We start from the raw sequence: 22,678 nt of genomic DNA, 5'->3' as shown, positions 1-22,678 counted from the left end.
TGGGCGTAATGTTTCTTTCGGGCAAGGACACTTAACGGCAATTGCTCCAACCCAGTGGGTCACTAATTGGGTTTGTTCAAATTATCAGCAATATATAAGAAAATAAAAAAAAAAGTCCCAAAAAAAATAATTACCCACAAAGTAACATTCATGGTAACTCGTAAGCTGACACAAGGTGTTAAACCCGCGTTATAACGACTGTCGTTTTCCGGCCACGCGAGGATAAAGTAAGTTACATTCATTCATTCACATTCAGTCTTGGGGCTACGGTTATGATTTGATTCTTTAAAGTAATATGCTTTGTTTACTACCAAAAGAGTTAATAGGAGAGAATGAAAACATGTATCATCTTACCCCAAATTACTATATACTTACTTATGGAGGCAGTATAATAATAACGAATTTTTTTAAAAAAAAGCAGACGGCAGAATGTTTAAGATTGGTAGTTTTATTATTTGATGTCTATGGTTGGGTATGTGACAACCACGACAATTTAACAAGGGTTTCGTGTCATGACAAATAGCACCTATCTCCTTGAATTATTGTGAAAAGGAATAGCACTGCTGGCAGTTAATTCAATTAGATCTGTTGAATAATACATACATTTCTTTTTTCTGTGAATACGTTCTATATATAACATTACCTTTAATGCCTTTTCAATTACACCCGCATTCCATCCTGATGGTAATGAAGGAAATTTTGAAACCGCTTTAGTTCCACATGCGGTCTATCCTGTATCCGTTTCAATGTGAATTATGTATATGTTCTTGTCATGCTTATTACACAAATGCATACTTGTGGTAAGAGTTTGCCAAATTGCTAAAATTCTCCTCTACTGAGGTAATATGAGTTCAGTTTTATAACACTTTACCCCGATTATTGTGAAGTTACCCCAGCAGACTTTAGACCTCGTAAAACATTAGTAGTCATGTTATAAACACCCATTGTCCAAAACAAACAACGAAACAACTGTTGTTTAAACACACTAATTAAGTAATCACCAACCATAGAGTGATTATGTTTATAGAGCAAGGCTTTTTAAATGGCTTGCTGTAAAAAGACAAACTAAGAGCACCAATAATAACAATAAGAGAATAAGCCAAATTTTGCCTACAATCCTGGTCTCCTTGCCTACCATATTGCATGAATAAATGTAACTTCTTTATTCTTGAGTGGTGGGTAATGACATTTGTTGTAACGCTGGTGTTTTGTTTTATATACCTCTGCCCTTTCTGAGTTATCAAATAGTAACTTTGTGGGGGATTATTTTTATTTTTTTGGTATTATTAATGTATGGCGGATAATTTGGACTACCCATTGGAGGTCATTGGGTTGAAGTAATTGCCGTTGAGTGTTTGCCCAAGATCCAAGAACACATTTGCCCACATTGGTAGCAGTGGTAAGCCCTAAACCGGCAACTTCTAGGCCAAATATGGACTGCTAACCAGTGTGCCAACGAGAACAGTATGTTTATTCAACTAATACCACTGGTTTTATTAGGAGTTGATCACAGCATGGTATATTGGCTTCCTTGCCCTCATATTTGCTTCGTTTCTTGTCTATCAAGCAGAAAAAGATGAAAACAGCAAAGAATTTGAAACTTTTGCCGATGCCTTATGGTGGGGATTGGTAAGTTTATAAATATTTTATAAAAATAAGATTTGAAGTTTTGTTATTTGATGTATGGGTCCCTTTAAACAGGTCTTGTTTATTGTACTGTTGCTGCTGCTATTTGGCATAATATATTTTTAAACAACTTTTCCTCTAACATAACAATAACATGTATCAAGGACAATAAAGATATTAAGAAAATGTGGTTTAATAAAATGTTGTTAAATGAAAAAGAAGGCCTTTCTTTACTTGTTTGTATTTTGCTTTTACGAACTATGGTACCAATCGACAATATTGCTAACGTACTTTTAAAACTGTAAGCAAACCCACCTTTAAGTAAGTCTTTGCGACTGCATTGCTTATATTGTTTTAAGATAACGAAAGTAATAACTAATGATTATAATAAATATGGTTTGTGACATCATAATAATTTTACAGATAACCCTGACAACCATCGGGTACGGAGAAAAGGTTCCGATCACATGGCTGGGTCGTCTAATAGCAAGTGTATTTGCAATTCTTGGAATTTCATTTTTTGCTCTACCAGCCGTAAGTTTCATGTAAAATAGTTTAACAACAAATAACTCGGCCCTTAAAATTAACTGACCCTATGAAATTGTTAAATTTGTTGCTGCATTTTTTTTTTTTGAAGAAGAAAATTTTTTTATTAAACTATGTGAAGTAACTATTGAATGGCTACCATGCCAGATTTAATGTTCTTGAAAAGGGATCAAACTTTATCCTTTTAGAAACTAAAGAAAGGATAGTTTTTTTCTGTGTGTTCTTTATGATTTATTCATATGGTTTATGTATTAGTGGTATAAGAACTGTAAGCTTATCATGCACTGTTACTCAGTATCGGTATTGCTGCATATGTAGCTTTAGTTGCGTGTACACACAGTTGGTTGCAACATAGCACGAAACAATAGCTTTTGTTACATCACAAGTACATAATTAAATTTATCTGCCATAGTTGAATTATATTTGAAGCTTATCAAATCGATTTATTCATAATTGATACCATAAATATTAATGAAAGAAACAGGAAACTTACTTTATAATGTATCACTATCAGGATTTGACCATAACTTTCTACTTTATTTACCCAGCTTTGTACAGGCATTCATTAAACTGACTGTGTATTATGGCAATTGCACAGTAACAATAAAAATAATAAATAATTTGTGATAAACCACCAACCTAGAAGCAAATTATTTCTTATTTAAGAATGAACAGTTTCTTTGTTTAGGCTCCCACAGTGTCTTTAACAAGTTTTATAACCTCCACTGTTATCCTTGTGTATTTATAGATGAAACATAAAAATTCCAATGCCTGTATAAACATACTTCTATCAGTAGAAAAGTTTCTTTATAAACACTGAGTCATGAGGTTAGCGATAAAGTATGTTGCACCAGATGCGTCTTTGTACAATTTTTATAAGGTTAAAGTTATATTCAAGCACTTCAAAGCATACATATTCTTCAAAGTGAAAAACTTGCATAGTTGGCTTTTAAATTCATTGTTTAAATAAATACCTGTGTATTAGTCCATATGGTGTTGATGCCTGTTTCAAAAGTAATTTAACTAACAAAACATTGTTTCTATTTAATGCAAAAACATTATAAGAGGATAAAGAGGACATTAAATTTCGCGACAGTTTTCGCTATTGAAACTGTACAAGATAATGTCAACGCCACAACACGAGTTTACAAAACCGCTAACTACCTTTTCAATGTTAAGTGCTTGTTGAACCTTGCTTCTACTTTTTCCATCTTTTCTTGGCAAGATCCTTTTTACGGATACTCATATATTATTTATGACATCACACAGCGATTGTGAGCCAAAGATTTGATAACTGATGTAAAAGTTTACAAACATACTTTTGTCTGGACCTTCTTCAAGTTTAATATAAAGGATAACAAACAATTACGTAGGGTATACAAGCAAGAAGCAATAATAGTTCTATATGGAAAGTAAAAAAATATTTGAAGATTGTAATGTCTTTTAGTGTTGAAACTTTTTAGACAGTGTTTTTTTGACATTATGTTATCCACAAATATACTGCAGTATTTTCTATATGTGTATTTTTTAGCAATTTCTATTTTAATATTTTCTATCTACATAGTAATCTGCTTTAATTAGCTTCTACAACCCGAGTTGCTTTTAATTAAGTTTAACAGCCATGCTTTTTAAACCAGAGTCTTTCATTTATTTTACTTTTATCTTTGTTTTTGTAATCAACAAAATAAACAAAAAATATGTTTCGCGTTTGAAGAGCTCAAAAACAAACTGCTTTTTATTTTCAGGGAATTCTGGGTTCAGGATTTGCTTTAAAAGTTCAGGAACAAAACCGTCAGAAGCATTTCGCTCGCAGGAGAATGCCGGCCGCCTATTTATTACAGTGTATGTGGCGATGTTATGCTGCGGATAAAAATTCGCGCTCCGTTGCAACATGGAAGCCTCATCTGCGACCCCAAAACACAGGGTTCGTGACCTTTAACCGTTTAACCTTTTTTTGGTACCATGTAGAATGATTGACAGGATGTTGTTTTAAGTTTTTACCACAAGCTGCAATTTGCAGCCAGAATATTGTGCCTTTATCATGCACCATTAGGATCTGTAGTGTTTTAATGTCGCGATCTTTTTTGGTCTGGTTCGCAGGTTTTGCCACATAACCAACATGCTTGGCATCAGAGGTGCTGAGTCAAATGTTTCCAAATTTAAAAAAACCTTCACACAACATTAGCTTTTCTAAAGAAAGTAATTTTTACGATAAAATAGTTTTAGGCATTATTTAAGAATGCGAATGTAATGTTGTACATGAGTACAGGTTGCAGCCCTAAAATAAGTTGTAAAACTATACCAATGTCCCTGTATTAAATTGGCAACTTTCATAAGCAGTAAGCAGTTATTACCTGGTTGCAAAAGCACTGAGTGTGATTGTCAATTTTATTCATGTAAATTTATTTCCAGATTTAGTATTTGACCTGGTTGCAAAAGCACCGAATGTGATTGTCAATTTTATTCATGTAAATTTATTTCCAGATTTAGTATTTGTGTGAATGTATGTATGAATGAAATTTCTTTACTTATTTATCTTCGCAGAGTGGGACTGGGACAGTAGTTATAACATGGGCGTTATGTTTCATACACCTTGTGATGCTTACGAGTTACTACGGTCCACGCATGTAACTTTCTGAGTTACTTCCCAAATGCAGAATTTAATTTTTTCTACTTCTACAGAAAGAAAAGCATTAGAGATAAACTAAAGTCGAACCCGAGCCCAAGGTTATCTCGAAGACAGACTTTTAAAAGCAGAAGAGGGGGTTCATCCAAAACCACAGTGGTTTCCCCTCCAGGGGTGGGTTCTGAACCCATTACCCCTATGTTACCTGGATATTCAACATCAAGAAATGAGGTGGGTTAGTGTTTTTTAATTAATAACCCTATATTAAAATTTCTGAAGATAATGGTCTATAATTCTGTAAATATTCTTTGTCTACTACCAAATGAGATGGTAAAAGAAAATGAAAACATGGGGGGGGACCATCTTACCCCACCCTACTATATTTTACCAATTACTAACATTATGGATGTCATATTTTAGATAGATTAATTAACCTTTATTATTATTATTATTAGATTGTGAAGTCACAAAGCCTAGCGGAACGTCTAACTGACCGCATTTCACGTCAGAATTCTATTCGTGTGCCTTGGAGAGAAAAAGGTGGGCAATTTGTGATGTCATAATCGTATCGGCTATTTTTGTGTCGTAACTGTTTAAGAGCTTGTTTTCTGAAAATTGCGAAAAGAATTTAAAATTACTTTTTTAAAAATAGATTTTATGACATGTTGTTCGCAATAAAAGGTCAAATTATTTATGGCTTTAAACATTGTAATAAGGCCTGCATTAAAATATTTGTTTTTAAATCTCATTTCATGAATGCGGCTTCTAACGTAAAAATTAATCACTTGTAAAAGTAGGGCAATAATGTACAATCTCTTGAACTGTATAATATGTAGTTGAAATTATTTTACATTACATCCTATGTTTTGTATTGAAACTTCCAATTTAAAAGAACTTCTTTTAATATTGCAACTGAACGTATTAAATGTATATACGAAAACATTCTGGTCAAAACCTTGACAAAGTCTTTGTGCAAAAAAAAAACAATGTTTTAATAGAACACATATTAAACATTTAATCCCAGAAAGCCATATCTAAAAAAATAAAATAGAATTAAACTTCAAAACAGCTTTCAAACTATTTATTATGATATTGACATTTCATTATACATACATTACATTATATATATAAATAACCATTTAATATTGAAAGTATTAGTTGCGGATAAAAGATACGCTTGACAGTTACTTGGATTCAGGTTTATTAATGTTTAATGTGAAGCTAAGTTAGCTCTAAACACTTGGTGGGATCACACGTTTTCATCTCGTGCATTATTTATTATATCCCATGTTGCAGCTCAATGCAGTTGGCAGCTTTCCTGATAGCATTACCATCTTTGTGCTCTTGAAGGTGTTACATGTATTTAATCCCCTTTATAAAAAAACACGGGATTAAAACTTAAAATAAATCGGGTAGCCATTTTTAGTATGCTTTATTATACATTCAGATTAATATGTAAAGATCTATTATACTTTAGTAGAATACCTTAGATGACCTTGACCTATAACAGCTTAAAATTTAAATAATAGCTTTGAATTTAAATTTAAAATACCAAAAAAATTAATAACGTTGTTATATGCACTACACTAGTATTGTAATTATCATTACACAAAGTCAGACCTTATTATTATGGATTCATTTCACAGTATCACATAAAGAATTGTACATTGAAAATAATCACATAAACCCAACAGTTTGATTACTACAATTATAAGAAATTAAATATATTGATTATTATTGATAAAAAAATTCCCAGAAGCATCCAATTTTAGCGTTTATAACTGGCTTAAATAGCTTTTACTCATGGCTTGCTTATTTTCACAGTGACTGGTGCAGATTCAGATGACTCTACATCAAGCATCACCAATCTGGTTGAAACCGGATTAACTGAATTGACTGAACAACACAAAGTTGCTATTCGCGCCATAAGGTAATTCCACACAATTTTAAACCAAATTTTGAAATTGTTGTCATTCGGCTGTGATGATATAATGTTGGGTTTAAGAACCAATGTTTTCAGATAGTTTAAATTATTTAAACGTAATATGCAAATTTATCATTTAAATCAAAGGAACAGTGGGGCTTAGGCTTTAACTATGATAAAAAATGCAGTGTTGATTAATATTCAATATTTCTCTTGCTGCTTGTTGCTGTTGCAATGCCATTATGTCAATAATTCGAGTTTAGTCCTGAACTACTGGTGTATTACTACATCTAATATACATATATATGGCTATGAATAAAAAATTGTAATTTGTGTACCCTGTCTAGGTAGGCAACGGCAGTCATTCATACACCAAGTGCCCGTTTAATGTCCCATATGTAACTTTATGCAAGATTATTTTTTTTAAGTTTTAAAACAGGTGTTTCATTATATACCTTATTTCCACTTACAAATGTCTACATGTACTGTATGGGATTTGCTTTTTATTAATCTTCAACAAATTAATTTCCGTCTTAGAATGATGAAGTTTTTCGTAGCAAGACGAAAATTTAAGGAAGCACTTCGACCCTATGATGTTAAAGATGTGATCGAACAATATTCTGCTGGTCACGTGGATATGTTGTCCAGGATTAAACTTCTGCAAAACCGGTATGCTGTTATAATGAGCATTTTTAACTCAACTTCCATTTTTGTGGTTTGAGACACTAACAAGGCTTTTTCGAGCCCAGTCGCCCTTATGGAGTATAGAAAGTCATAAAAAATCACTAGAAAAATAATCATCCACAAAGTTACATAATTTCATAAATAGACACATAGAGGTTATTCGTAAACAGACACAAGGTGTATGAAACAGAACACCTGTGTTCTGCAACTGTCTTTGCCCCGCAAGGATAAATAACCTATGCTTATTCATTTGTTTATCTGTAGCCATTGCAGTGAAACAGCACAATCGTTTAAGGTTCAATACACACACAAAAACAATAAATAAATAAACGAAAAGATAAAAAAAAAATCATTTACTGAAAAACTCATTTATTTTTCCCTCTTTATGACATCCCAGAGTTGATTGTATTCTTGGCATTGGGACCGATGGTGGAGCAGTGGGAAATACCCGTGGCACTAGAACGGGTGAAGGCCACCGTGGTAACTTCCCCAAATCACCCCCAAGTATAAACTCAAGGTTGCATAGCGTGGAAATTGACGTGAAGAAAGTTGATCAAAAGTTGGACCAAGTCATACAGTTGTTAACGTGAGTTATTGTGTATGTTCTTTTATGGAACTTATTTATCCTTACGCGGAAAGAAAATGACAGTTGTCATTACATGGGTGTTAAGCTTCATACACCTTGTGCCCCCCATATGAGTTACCACGTATTTAACTTTGTAGTTATTGTGTTTTCTGCATGGCTGAAAATTCGGACAACCTCTTAGTGACCACTAGGTTTAAGCAGTTGCCGTTAAACGGCTATCATTATTAAGCATCACACCTAACCACTAACTATGTTTTTGTAGGTCGGACAAGAAAAATGGCAAAGTTCGCAGGAAGGCAACGGTGTTTACTCAACCAGAAATTGATCTTGAAGACAATGCAAAGGTATTGATGTCATAATTGGTATTGTTACATCAAAGTATGAACAATACTATGTTTATTTTAGAATATAAAAGACCATAGAAATGGGAAATCTAGCGCTCCCAAGTGGCCAGCTAACACACATAATAAAGCACTCAAAGCGACAATGAAACCTGCCAGATCTTGGGGGATTCTACCCATGGTACATAGATATCATATTTATGTTATAATGTAATGTTTATGCCACTGATAGTTGCCATTAAGTTGCAACTTTGGTGTGTTACTATATACCAGAGACGCATGGTATATCTGTACACATCATGCTAGCTGTCTAATTTTGACACGTGTGTCTTCTTATACACCAAACACACGTGGTGTATTCATACGCTTCATGCTTATTGTTAAATTATAACAAGGGTGTCTTCTTTTACAACAGACACACATACTGTATTCATACAACTCATGTTCACTGTCGATGTGTCATTATAATATATCTTGTAACAGAATGATTCACCCGACAATGAAGCTTGTGATGAAACAAAGGAATCCATTGTTACAAGTGAAGAACCTCCAGTTGCAACATCTTTGTTAAAAGAAGAAAATAAAATACTAAGTGAAAAAGGAAAAAGGGAGAGCACTTCAAGCTTTTCAAATGAACCAAAAAAGATAAAAACTTCAGATGAAAACACTCTTGAAACTGAGGAAAAAGATAATAAAAATACAAACAGTAATGTAGAGGGTTTGAAGAAAGAGAAAAAATCACCTTCCGATTGCGATTCGTTTACGGATAATTCTGATTGTTTGGAGCATGTTGAAAAAAGGGAAACGGGGAACACACCAGCGGATGGCTATGTGTCACCGGAATCTATAAAACTGTTAAAAAAAAAACATTTTTCGAAAAATTTGTTGAATTTACGTCGGAAAATTGGATTGTCAAAAAAGGATCGCAGACGGTCGGTGGATGGGGTGGCGAAGTTCTCAACTAATCCAAGACTGCTTTGTGATGCACTTGGTGAGTTGTTATTCTATAACTCAATATTCTGTATAAGTTTCATAAGAAAGTCGTGAAAAAAGTTATGCAATTCATTAAATTAAGTGTTAGCAGCTTCTATAACCTTAAGGAGGTAGACCAATAAAAACAAAAATTGTATATAGATAGTGATGCTCAAAAGGCATTTTCAAATTAAATTTTGGTGGTACTTGTAGGTCACGTTAAAGCATCTGCCTTTCAACGGCAGTTTTACGCTTCTGCGAAAATAACCGGCTGGCGGAAATTTCTTTTATTATGTTTATCCTTTTAGTTGGTAATATTATAGTTGTTTTCTATTAATTTTCAATTTAAAATATCATTTTTGTAGATCGCAGGTCTTGGTCATGTGACGCAGGCGACGAAGAATCAAAATCCCTCGTTTTATTTCCTGAAATAGAGTCACCTGATTGGCTTAAATTTGGAATCAAGGATGAATCTTCGACCATTGTGGTCGATGAGCTGCCTGTCAAAAATGGGGAGTTGTGTTTCTGGGAACCGCTTACTGGTAGTGGGGTAGATAAAGTTGAGAAAAATAACCACATAACTACAAACAATGGAAATCTACTGAAAGATGGTCCTAATGGTTTTACAAAGCCACACAACTTTGCAGAAAATTATCCTTAAGATTTTAAATCTAAAACAGCTCTTTTGGAAAGTTTATTTTGCATACTGACATCAAATAGAGCTGTTTAAATTCGTGATACCAACAGAAAAATAAACCCGCTTATTCAAAGGGTTTATTTGTTTTTGCATCAAAAATTCATTGTTTTACAAAGTAGTTTTGTATACAAATAGTTTCAACGGCAAGTTCAATGCTTTATTATTACTGAACTTCCTTATAAAGGGTTTGAACCTGAAACCCTACTGTTACTTGTCACTGTGCAGTGTTTAATGTTATACACTTGTTCTTCTTTGCACTTTTTAACTGTCGTTGTTTTAACCAATTCGTATTTTTTGAATAAAATAAGAAATTTTATTGTTCTTTTATTTCAACAGGTTGAGCTTTTAAAGCTGATAAATTATTAATTTAAATATCTAAACATCATATCTCTTCTATATACAGGATCTAAACTAGAAAACTTGCACATTTTAGTAAAAACTGCATTATGTCTTGAGCCTATCTTCCCAAGCCACACCTGGAACCGCCATCTTGAATGTTCCGCTTTGATCTTGCCTTTGTTGGTGTAGATGTCCTTATTCCAGCAAAACGAAGAGGTGTGTATGTTCTCACCAAGCCTACATTATGTGCAGACCCAATTCGCATTGGAGTATGGGTCTCAATTGGTTTCGGGACCCGTTTTACATGAGCGGACACTGAGTGTGAACGGGAATGGGGTAGCTGTGGGGATTTCCCTCTTTGTATGGTCCTTATGGGTGCTGGGGGACTTTTTGGTCGACGACGGGTACCATCTTGATTGGGACCCACCCATGGCTGAGGGTTAATGTAGGCGGGGATAGGGGATGTTGCCAACTTGGTTTCTGTGATGAAACAGTTATAAATGAATATAACCTACTTATCGTCGCATTTTTTGGCTGATAATTTAGATAACTGAAAAGGGAACACTGGGTTGAAGCATATGGTACAAAGACATATAAATGATTATTAGCAAAAGCAAAACTTGTACTCACCAGGAAATTTTTCTTTTGTTTTTTCGAGCCATCTCTGATAGGCCTCTTCGCTCTCTCTCTTTTTCTCTTCTTTCTCTCTCATTTGTTTTTCTGTCTCTTTTTTCTCCTGCAAAGAAATTTAAAACTTTTATTGTTTCTTAAAAAACTGCTTATGTCGTCTCCAGATACATATATATTGAAGTAAGGTATACTGTGCTGCATACACAGCTTATAATGTTCGCTTTACAATATTTAACACAGTTCTATATACTCTGTTGCTTTGCCTTATACCACTGTGGCAAAAACAAGTTTTTTTTGGCCTAAATAAAAAAAACATATGTAATGTTTTAAATATGGTAAATATATTAAATATTCCACAAAAACAAATTACTTTAATCCGTTTAAGTTTATTCATCTCTTTATGTTTCTTCATCCAAGCTTCGTATTCTACTTTCGCTTTCTCAGTGATTCTTTGTTGTTTCTCTGTTTCGATTTCATTTTGAATTTGTATTTCACGTTTTTCTTTTGATTTCTGAAGCTTCAGCTGCAACAGCAGGTATTATGTTAATAGTATATAGCTGTATTCTGTATTGGTGGTTGGAACATCCTACTAAATATTTAAACAAGACTATACCAGTATTACAACAGGGTTTCTTAAAACTATGCCTGTAAAACAAATTCCAAAAATATGTTTTAGCATTTATTGTATACCAACCTAAAATTGTGATTCTGTGTGGCATAAAGAAATCCAGAAGACCCAAAAGTTATGTGGTCCAAAAAAAGTTTGAGTACACTCTGCGTTAAATTAAAACATAAGATAAAACACAGAGTAACAACACACTTTATAAAGTCTCTCTTCCACCCATTCCTTATGTTTCTGTTGAGCCAGTCGAATCCTTTCTTCTTTTTTCATTTGTTCCTCTTTTTCTTTCTCTCTCTTCTCTCGTTGCTTTTCTCTCTGAGTAAAAAACATTCATTGAAAAATAAATAAATATAGCATGTTGTTAAATCTTACACATTTTATATTTTTAAGTGAGGATGATGTTTATAGCAAAGGTGTTTTGTTTCCTCATATGTAAATTTACAAATAATTATTTTATTTAATGTATGACGTTAATTTAGACAACCCATATGAAATCACTGGATTGAAGAAAATGCTACCATTGTCTTGCCCATGTGTGCAACTTCACAGGTATAATATATAATTATTTTTGGAAAAATGTTTCCATTATCTACCGATCTACCCCACCATCTCATTCTTCTTCTCTTGTTCTTCATGCAATTTCTTCACCATCCATTCTTCCCAAACACTCAACTTCCCAGCATACTCAGATGCGTCAATCAAAGATCTTGTTTCATTGCAACGATCACGCCATGAGCTGCGAGACACTGACGTGTTTTTAACTTCAACACAACCTCTGTTACGTGTGGATGATAACCTTGGCGGAAGCTCACTGAAAAATTAACAGCATTTAGCTTTATATGAGTCTAATAACGTTTAGTTTGTATATGAGTCTAATAATGTTTAGTTTGTACAAAATAACATATTATATATATTACATTATAAATAAACAAATACAATTATTTAAGCGATTGACAAAGAGTTATAAAACTTGAATTATTTAAATTGATTGTTACAGAGTGAAGAGTTAAACACAACTTCTAAGGGTAAGTCAAAATTTTTATTCTTTCATTTGTCCAATATTAGATTACATAGTAAATACTTACAGTTTAGGATCACTGGATCTGGACGAATCAAATTCATCGGAATATGATGAAAAACTATCTCCCGAATAAGAACGACTGATTGGTTTATTCTGTCCAATCACCGGGGAGGGAATATTGTCAGATATTTCGTTGAGTTTTGATGTGTTTTCATTCGTTGATTCAGACATTTTTTAGAAAATTTTTGGTGGTATCTGTTATTTTCATACGCCTTTAAATACAACCGTTTAAACGTAAAATTAGTATATAAAATTAGTGTATAAAACAAATTCCCGTAAGGTAGTATTAGTATATATATGAACCGCTAAAGTTTTTAATATATAACTTACCATAACTAACCTAAATATCTAAATTTCAACTACACAACAGAAGACACGTTTTAAAAAAATGGCGTTGTTGTTGTATTGATCACTTGTTTTAAATCAAGCGGTTAAAAAGTACTTAAGCATAGAAATATAAAAATATTTCCCGCCGTTTCTTGTATGCACGCTTTTAGATGTAAGTTTGAAAGTTGATTTTTTTAATTTTAAATTTACGGTTTTGCATAAATGAATTACGTAAAAAATGTTAGAAACTTACAAAGCAAATTATGTTAACATGAAAAATCAGAGATGTAACATACTACATGATAAAATGTAATACGGTGTAGCGTGTGGTGTGATATATATCATTGAATTGTGTGTGCTGTTTGTGAAGTATTTTTTGTTTTTTTTATGTGTGTAAATGTCCGTGCACTATTCAAAGTTAAAAAAATCCCAGTACCTACTACATAATGTTAAAATACAACATTTTTTCACCACTAAATCCAAAGGAGAATTAACTCATTAGTGATTTAACTCCCTGCTTGTATGTGTATCAATGCAAGGGTTCATAAAACTGATTCAGTGTCAACTATGATCATTTTTTTAGTTATTTCCGGTTCTGGTTTTAGTTTAAACATTTCTTCTTCATCTGCATACTTCATCTCAGGTACTCCGTATCGAAAGAACTTGCGGACTTTTTCAGGAAAGATTTTGTTGTCAATGATCGGAACAAAAAGTTCGGGGTTCATATCTTCTGCTTTGTTTGCTCCTGAGGTGTTTAATGGTGGATCATGTGAATCAGGTATGTTTTAAAACAATCTTTCTCCTTTTTGGTGAGGTGCCCAGGGAATATTTTTAGTGTGTACTGTAAACTTTGTAAAGCCAGTGTAAAAAATACAAAAAAATAAATTTTCACACTTCATTTTTTCATTTTGAATAACCACTGTGCCAAAAAGTGTATACATGTGGTAAATGATTAAATCCACTGTTTGTCATATGATGTGTAGTTTAAAAAAAATTTTAAAGTTTAAAAAATTCAAGTTACCTGTTATAAATGAAAAGGGAATTCCAACAAGCATGGTAATTATAACAGCCAATGGTCCATAGTAAAGATAGGACAGTGCATAAAGTGTGTTCGCTATTGATCTGTAGAAGGCACCAGTCATTATTATTGAAGTTGTAGTCTTTTTAAATCAGAAGTTCTGAAAAATCTCCATTATTTGATTGTGTTTTGTTTTAGGTCCCTTACTAACAGTGTTTAATTTAACAAGAAAACATGTTTTATTGATAAAGCTTTTTTTGTAGGGCAAGGGGAAAGAGGATTAGTTTAAAGAGTTACCCATCGTTATACAAAGGAACATCATCCATAGTTGTGTTGTGTATAATAGTAGTTGACATGGTAGTCGATGTGGATGTTGTGTTTGTTCCTAAACTTGTAAGTACAGGACATTCTTCAGTAGATCGTGGTAATGGTTGCGACATCCCATCGGAACTTGGGTTTAATAATCCACCAATTGCCAGCCATGTTATAAGGATTGTGGCAGTGATCTGACCAGTTAATGCGCCCTGCAAAAATCAGTTACTACTAACATCAGATAAACATAATTTTTGTTTGCAAAATGACATACACATACATAACAATTTTGATAGATTTAAAGAGGTTATTGATAAAACGATGTTTAGTTGTGCCCATTGTTTTTTAGGTATACTACAACTATATTTTTTGGGGTATACTTTGGTTTTACTATTGGGCATGCAGGATTCTTATAAATCTGGCTTAGTTGCGCCACGTTATTATATTTACCTTCCATGTTGTCCATGGTATAAATAATCCAAGGGTAAATACACCAAGCAAAGGCCCCATTAGCGTTCCAGCAATAGTGAACCCAATCTGTATTACAGTTGCTCCTATTTTTTCTATCAACATGGCAAAACAAAAGACAATTCCACCAAATGACACAACTGAAAGGGAATAATTTAAGGATTATTATTTTAGTTGTATGTTTTTATTAATTTTATTATTCAGTTTGCAATAAACATCGAACATTTACAGAATTATATGAGAGATTCTTACACCTTGAAGAGATCGTTTTGTCGCTTACAAAGAACCTTTTTTTTACGTGCTTAGTAAAATCGATAGCATTTTCTAAAGGGTAGGGTATTTGGATTTTAATGCCATTTATACAAAATGCAGACTTGTAGCTGAATTTCAGTTATATAATTGTACTTCTTTTTATTCAATTAAGACTAACCTGTAAATTTACTTATAGTGAGTTGCATCACTTGATTAAGGTTTGGTTTTCGTGGAAGAATAAAATCTTCAAGAAGAAGAGCAGCAAGTGAGTTAATACCCGATGACACAGTGCTGTGAATGTGAGTAAATGTAACTTATTATTAGCAATAGCACGTGGTGGGGCAACTACAGTTGTTATAACACATACGTTCTGTTTCACACAACTCATAAGGGTTGTTTCACACTCAAGGTTGAATGTTAATACATGTATGTGTTTTTAATTTAAGACTGACAACTTAGAAAACCACTGGAATGAGTCAATTGGTGTGAAGTGTTTTGAGGACACATGCACCCACAATGGTAGTAGCATCGAGCCTCGAAGCCAGTTCCTCTTGGCTTCAGATGGTAACTGGCACATATTTATGTCTAAGGTTTTGGATAGTTGTTGTGCCTACATGTAAGTTTTGCACCATTTACCTGAGTGTTCCGCTAAAGGCAGCGGACACGAAGAGCCCTGCCATTCCTGGTACTTCTTGGAATATATCCACCACTAGGTGTGGCAAGAGTTGGTCAGGTTTGGCTACTTCTCCGTTCAGGACAGGGTCGCATGTTTCGTAATATGCGTACATCGCACACCCGGTCATCACTGCTATTAAAGTGAATCCCACATTCGGCAACACTGCAAATGCTGCAGCTCTGGTGAGTAAAAATATGTAGTTATTTTGGATTGTTAACATATCAGTTTGTTTATGGCATAAAAAATAAGTGATTGTACCTAACCTGTTCTGTTTGTATTGATACCTAGCGCTGGCTGTAGAATATATCCTATTATACATCAGTTATGTGTATTCCATTTTTTAAAAAAAGGATTAATTTGTAAGGTCCCAAGACTCCCAAACTATTAAACCGCAAAAGTTGTAATTTGACAAAAAGAATAACAAATTTTGGTTTTAAATTGTCTTGATCATGTGACATTTATAACCAACATTAGTCCAACATGCTGTACTTACATTCGAGCACTTTTTACCGAGTCACATGACAGAAACCTCTGAGTTATAGCTTGATTATTACATAACGCGCCACACCAAGTTACTGAAACTCCTGTCATAATCGACCAGAAAGTGTATCGAATACGAGGATCTGGGTTCATTCTGTTGTAAATAACTGATATTACTAATAGGTAATAATAATGGTAGAACACCATTGTGTGTATAGGCAAGACACTTATGCCACTTTCTTTCACACAGTGGGCCTTTATGGGTCGGTTAAATTGTCAGCCATACATTGCCATACATACAACAAAATAAAAAAAAACTCTTAAAAAAGTAACTACAAAGTTACATACACGGTAACTTTTAAATGGGCATGAGGTGAAGGAAACACAACAGTTGTATTTTATAAAGCCTGTCATTGCCACACTGGGATAAAAAATCCTTTATTTTTTCCAAACCCATTATAATACATGACCCACTGAAACACATTCAATCTTCCACTTCTCTCCAGTGTTTCCCACACATTTCCAAACCCACCGACCAAAAGTAGTTGTTTTTATTAGTGCTGCCAGTGATCCACTTAACATTATTACTGATTGAAGAGCATCAGTCCATATAACTGCTTTCATACCACCCTGAAAATAATATGGCATCACTGGGAAAATTTCTAAAGATCAATCGTTGTAACAGGAGTAGTGCTTTATAAATAAGACTCAAATGGGTATCGCATTGAGAAACTTGACCTGTAATATCTGATATAATGGCCAGTGCAACCAGTAAGCTTTAATTTATAGTCGTCACCAATGATGTTGCTTTTCACTTCTTAATTTGTCTTAGTTTTTAAAATGGCTGGTTGAGATAAAATTGTTTTTTCTCCACATAGACGTAAAGTTGGTGTAAGGTGGCATGTCAGCTTTATGATAATATTATGTTTTAATATGTGTGGTGAGTTCTTACCATGGATTTTAGTAAATTTCGTAAATGTGACACCAATTGTACTATTTTGTCTTACCAGTGTTGTGTAGAATGTACACACAAGACTTGTGATTGCAATTGTCCATTGTATGCTTAATGGAGATACCGCATTCAATGCAAGGGCTGGTATATATATTGTGTTCCCCATGTAGAAAATCTAAACAAGTATAACTGTTATATTTTTCTGTTGTAGATTTTGTTTATCTTATTATCATAAAATGTTGCTTTTTACACAAAAGGGGTTCTTTTGTGGCAAAAATCTATTTTAGGCTTCTACAGAAATGATTCTTTTGTATACTAATTTTACGATTGGAAATTTGTATCCTAAATTTTGTGATCCAAGATATCAATTCTCATATTCTTACCATTGTGAATATTGATAGGAAAGAAGCAAGGTATCGGAGATATCTATGGAATCGTAGCTCAAGATACTGTAAAGTTCAAATCATTTATATCATGCTGTAAGATGTTTATGGTGGTCATCCATGTGGAACAAGTAGGTGTTATGTGGGAGTGGGACCCATATTTGAGTCTCACAGTATGGGACCCAAAATATGGGAGTTTCGGTTTTGAGATCCAAAATATATGTAACCCAAATTTAAGTCTTGTAAAATTTAATGCAAGCAGTCTATAGTTACATATTAAAAAAAGTTTAGCCAGCAAAACGAATAATTTCACAAACCATAAATATGGATTTGAGTTTCAGACGATGCACCAAAGGTATGTAGTATAGTGAAGCAACAATGGTTGGTATGACGCTGGCAAAGCAGTACCAGAACACAATGGATCCAAATAGATAAGTTTCTGTTGGGAAACCAATTATTGTGATTGCCGATATGAAAGTGGCAGACATAGAAAGTCCGAGGGGTATCTGTTAGACAAGAGGGAAGGTTTATTTCAAAGAGATAAAGCATAAATTTTTATTTCCTAGAATCCAAAAAGAAACTATTTAAAAACAACAAAGAGAAAGGAATTACCAAACAAACTTTTAGAAAATATGTTGCAGATAAATAAATATTAACTAAAGGCATTATTTACTATTAAAACGTGAGGAGTCTTTGCTTACTGGAGACATGTTGCTGCCACCGAAATAATAATTATCTTTACTTTTCTCCTTCCTGTCTTTGATGGCATAGAAGACTCCAATCCCCATGGCAACCAGCAGCATACCTAGAAAGAAAAAGGTATTTGTTAAAGTTATAAACATGTAAGCTTATTGTGCATATATAGGTGGAATTTGCGGACTGTACAATTATTTATAAGTTTAGTGGTGATCAGGTCTATACTTTATTAAAAACAGAGTGTTGTCTTCTGAATAATAAACAATAACGATTATGTCATGTTGAAAATTGAAATAGCTAAGACAACATGATTATGGATACGTCACTCGTGTAGATATAAATGGCCAAATTTAACCAAAACGCATGTTTACTTTTCTACGCACTGCAATAATAGTTTCAGCAACTGGACCATGGGTTACTTAGTTTTAAAGATGGCCTTGCATTCATTCTCTTTTAGGGCGATGAACTTTATGTACGACACTTACCTATGAACACAACGAAATCCACTGGTCCAAAATACGTACCGTCGGACATTTTGATTCTAGTTTGTGTATAATCTAAAAATGTTTTAATAAAAACTTGAGTTTGAACAGTTGCAGCCTATCATCAATAAAGCTATGTCAGTAGACGTATTGAATGACTAACATTTTAGACAAAAACGGAACGTTTTAAAGTAGGCTGTGCAATTCTAGCGAGTGGTTTTTCTTTCACTGTATAGTATAGGTTGGGGTAATATGGGACACCTTTAGCGCATATGTTTCGCGTTTTAAACAATTAACACCGGTCTATAGAATACCTAATGAGGTACGGTTTATTAATTCTTTCAACGATTTTTGTTTAATACCAAATAGCATGATGAAATAGAATAGAAAGGCGTCTTATCTTCCCCACCCTCTACTATAATTCTGGTTTCACATCTCTCTACTGCTGCAGAAACCTTTCAGCTGGTAGGCTAAACCAAAGAATGCGTATCATTTTTTATATCAACAGCTACTTTAAAAATGCCTTGTTTGCGTAAAATGCAAACCATCATACCCAGAGCGCTAAAAAAACTATGAAGATAATAAGTTAGCGAGGACGAAGTTATGGTTTAGGAACCTTTTGGGTTGAATTAAGTTCGTTCTAACTGCAATAACAGATTGCCTGCAAACAGAACTAGAACAGGTGAATATTTACGGCAGTCAGCCTTTACAATGTAATAAAGTTTATTACGGCCGCAGTGTTGTAAAAACGGGCACACTTTATTAAATGTGGGCCATTTGTACGCAGGAATATATTTTCATTTGTAAGCAAAATTAAGAGATCCAGATTAAATCCCGTATTTTAACTCTCCACACTTAAATACACAATTTCCAATATATAGTAGGGTAGGGGAAGATGGGACACCTTTTCACTCTATTTTCTTGTCGCATTTAGTAGTAAACGAAAAAAATTCAAAGAATTATGAAACCGTATCCTCACGACTCCCATAGACCGTTGTTATTTGTTTAAAACACGATCAGGGTATTAAAATATTATGTGCTATATGTGTCCCATCTTCCCCCACCCTACTATATAAACTGTCCCAGTCCTATAGAATTCATGAATTTGCGGTGATACTTCTTTGTATAGGTTTATTAACAGAGCATTCTGCAGTTTACTCTATAATCTATATTATATACAAACGTTTATAGATTTTACCTTCGTCTGAATTCTGCGTTTTTACGATTTGCCCTTATTGCAGTGGAAGTATTCTATCCTGCGCAACGCGTTACCGAAACGAAATTGTTGTTAACAGTTTTTAACGAAGTGATCCCTCATAGCAAAAAAAAGCATCTGTCTACCAACGTTTACATTTTGTAACTCGTAAGCAGTCAGCACGATGTGTGTGAAATCTTAACAGTCGTGGCATAACGACGGTCGTTTCCCCGCCACGCGAAAATAAGTAAGTTACATTAAAATTCCTACTTTGCTCAAAAAAATATAATACTTCACCAAAAACATTAGCAAAGCGGTAATAAATTGGCAATCTCTGAGACCTATAGTGTATGAAGCATGCTGCATTCTATAGGCCTATATACACCATTAACCGCGGCTGAGTTTAAACTGTGCTGACTCATTGAATAAAAGTTATTAATTTTCAACCTGTGGGTTTAATAGTTGTTGACGAAGTAGGACTTATGTTTGATCGGCATCCCTTTGCCCCAAATAAGTATTAACTTTATATTGCGTGTTTGTGAAAGGTTTTACTTTATCCATGCGCAAATCCATTCGTGTACCCGGCCGTTTAACAAAAGGCATGAAATTATTTATTAACTTCAAATTGTCGAAAATGGGAACAGATGTTTTAATTAGGAGTTGTTGAGTACATAAGTAGTCATATAGTAGGCTGGGGAAAACGGGACTGCTCGGGCAAAAGACAGGAGATTTTTTTTTAAATCTTCTTTTACGGGTACCCATTTATGATAGACAAACACAAAAGTTGCAGTTTTATTCAACAGTATTCTCACGATGCAACAAAATACAACGCCAAGACGGTTATTGTTGTTTATAGTGTTACAAATCGGTGCTAAACAAAAACAAGATTTTTCCAATGAAAAAATGCATACTAAAAAGAAATCGCTGAATTATATTAACACTTATAAGCTTTTGTGGTTCGTTGGTTTAACTAACCCATTCAGTCTCGTAGTTAAATATAGGCTAAAATATTTCGTACGGTTTGATTTTGTCTTATAAAATGAGTTTTAGTTTCGTGAGAAAATCTAAACTATTGGCGATCATGAATGTAGCTTGCAATGAATGAAAAGCTTTGTTTATCATCGTGCTGTGGTCGGAAAGCGAAACTCGGTATACCACGAATGTTCTGTTTCATACACCTCATGCCCGCTTACGAGTTACCACGTGTGTAACTTTGTAGGTAATTTATTACAATTTGGACAACCAAGAATGACCTCTAAGTTTAAACAATTGCCGTAAAATATCTTGCCCAAGGACACGTATGCGCACAGCGGTAGCTGCGGCCTTCAATGCCTAACCTCTTGGTTAGAGGAGATGCCCCAAACAGGTTCGTGCTAATACGTCGCCATGACCGTAGTTTATGTATTCTCATTGTTTTAATGGAATAAAAAAATGTTTTAAAAGGAGATGAATAAAACATAATGTTTTTATGGTAATCCTTTATATTATGCATTCTCATAGTTTTTAAAGACTGTGTTAGAAGCACACCGATTGCAATCTTATTTATTTTTAATTAATAACTTCCCGATTTAAAATTCTATCGTGTTCTCGGCTGTGGGAAAGTACCAAGGTTAAATTATGAATCTTATTTAAGTAAGACGAGAACGGGTCCTACTAAAACACGCCCGGCGGGGCCCGGTGGGGCCCGGTGGAAAAAAATATACTAAAACACGCCCGGTGCGGGGCCCGGTGGGGCCCGGTGGGACCCGGTGAGGACCCGGTGTTACGAGTCATACTAAAACACGCCCGGTGGGGGGCCCGGTGAGTATTTCTTGAAAGGGGAGCTTTCCCTATGCAAGAGCCACCAAATTGCGTGTGTGAAACAGAACTTGTGAAAAAATTGGAAGATATTGTTTGTCTTCAAGGCATAAAGATGGCAATTTTCGGTGATAGAAATTACATTCTTGCTTCGCACGTCATCGCTGAAACAAAATGTGCATAGGAAATAAAACATGATGATGAAAATGGACACGTAATTCGCAAGTCCTTTAATTATCGCTCTGCTAAAACGGAAACAAACGTTGGATCGCGCTACTGAGGGCTTGTCCGAATACGTAAAAGCCTAACACGCTAACTAAAAGACACATCATGTCTAATATTTACATTTTTCGTTTTAAAAGTTACATTGTTCGTCTTTTAAAGTTTTTAATAATAAAACTTCGATCAAGTAAGTGTATGTATAGTAGCACCATAGATATCTAAACATATAGATAGGAAACTAAGGTCACGTGACAAGTGATTTTTGCACTTTAACTGCTAATTTCCGAAATATTACTATTTAAAAAGAAACAATTTACGTTAATATCAATATTTTTCTTTATATTTGAAAGTTTCACGTTATAATATAGTACTTTGTTTGAATTATCAACGAAAAACCAGTTTCAGACCCTTCACGCTTGACTGGATCTGGTATAAACAGATCGAACGCATTAAATCAGTCCTGGAATTTATTGCAGACTGGAATTTATTTACGTTGCTTCAATGTGTCAAATGGCTTACATTAAATATTAAGCAAATATTCTCAAACAGATACATAGAATATAACAGGAAATTTAAATTTCATAATGTGCAGCAATTTAAAGGAAGTCAGAGAAGCGTTGCTTGAGCTTGAGCAAGTTCGTGTCACATTCACCTGTGAAAATTGTAGTGCTTCATTTTATGATCCATACGATTTAACCATTCACAAAGAGAGTCACCACAAAGTGATACTACAGACGACGAAAT

The 22,678-nt window shown here is 34.0% G+C and overlaps 4 protein-coding genes across 4 annotated transcripts in view; 1 reads left to right on the top strand and 3 right to left on the bottom strand.

Annotated features, from left to right (window-relative positions):
• Positions 1–10,318, top strand: part of kcnq4/5 (voltage gated potassium channel subunit) — a gene marked incomplete at its 5' end in the record, with an annotated part of 23,166 nt that extends 12,848 nt beyond the window's left edge. The window contains 12 exon segments of the mRNA NM_001145558.1: positions 1,501–1,629; positions 2,050–2,160; positions 3,918–4,096; positions 4,855–5,029; positions 5,254–5,338; positions 6,623–6,728; positions 7,260–7,391; positions 7,804–7,992; positions 8,255–8,336; positions 8,398–8,514; positions 8,817–9,324; positions 9,671–10,318. Of these exon segments, the coding sequence (NP_001139030.1) occupies positions 1,501–1,629; positions 2,050–2,160; positions 3,918–4,096; positions 4,855–5,029; positions 5,254–5,338; positions 6,623–6,728; positions 7,260–7,391; positions 7,804–7,992; positions 8,255–8,336; positions 8,398–8,514; positions 8,817–9,324; positions 9,671–9,966 (2,109 nt within the window). The 3' untranslated portion in view covers positions 9,967–10,318.
• LOC100185015 (coiled-coil domain-containing protein 34) lies at positions 10,311–12,917 on the bottom strand. Its single transcript, XM_002128605.5, has 6 exons — positions 12,679–12,917; positions 12,200–12,404; positions 11,792–11,908; positions 11,342–11,494; positions 10,972–11,077; positions 10,311–10,821 (listed from the first exon to the last, which is right to left on the bottom strand). The coding sequence occupies exons 1-6, from the start codon at positions 12,843–12,845 to the stop codon at positions 10,460–10,462; spliced, it is 1,110 nt and encodes a 369-aa protein (XP_002128641.1). The 5' UTR covers positions 12,846–12,917; the 3' UTR covers positions 10,311–10,459.
• A 598-nt stretch (positions 12,918–13,515) lies between these two features.
• LOC108951047 (sodium-coupled monocarboxylate transporter 2-like) lies at positions 13,516–19,536 on the bottom strand. The gene is made up of 13 exons (XM_026840928.1): positions 18,724–19,536; positions 18,244–18,347; positions 17,860–18,048; positions 17,543–17,608; positions 17,215–17,334; positions 16,678–16,837; positions 16,221–16,383; positions 15,688–15,906; positions 15,230–15,342; positions 14,782–14,939; positions 14,317–14,543; positions 14,023–14,123; positions 13,516–13,746 (listed from the first exon to the last, which is right to left on the bottom strand). The coding sequence occupies exons 1-13, from the start codon at positions 18,770–18,772 to the stop codon at positions 13,544–13,546; spliced, it is 1,872 nt and encodes a 623-aa protein (XP_026696729.1). The 5' UTR covers positions 18,773–19,536; the 3' UTR covers positions 13,516–13,543.
• Positions 19,537–20,350: 814 nt separating this feature from the next.
• Positions 20,351–22,678, bottom strand: part of LOC113474043 — a 6,767-nt gene continuing 4,439 nt past the window's right edge. Inside the window, exon 5 of the mRNA XM_026840927.1 lies at positions 20,351–20,362. Within this exon, the coding sequence (XP_026696728.1) occupies positions 20,351–20,362 (12 nt within the window). The remainder of the gene's footprint in view (positions 20,363–22,678) is intronic.

Source organism: Ciona intestinalis, chromosome 2, assembly GCF_000224145.3.
Source record: "Ciona intestinalis chromosome 2, KH, whole genome shotgun sequence".
In the NCBI taxonomy this organism is placed as follows: domain Eukaryota; kingdom Metazoa; phylum Chordata; class Ascidiacea; order Phlebobranchia; family Cionidae; genus Ciona; species Ciona intestinalis.
Note: the sequence above shows the minus strand (reverse complement) of the source record. Positions and strands in the feature narration are given on the sequence as shown.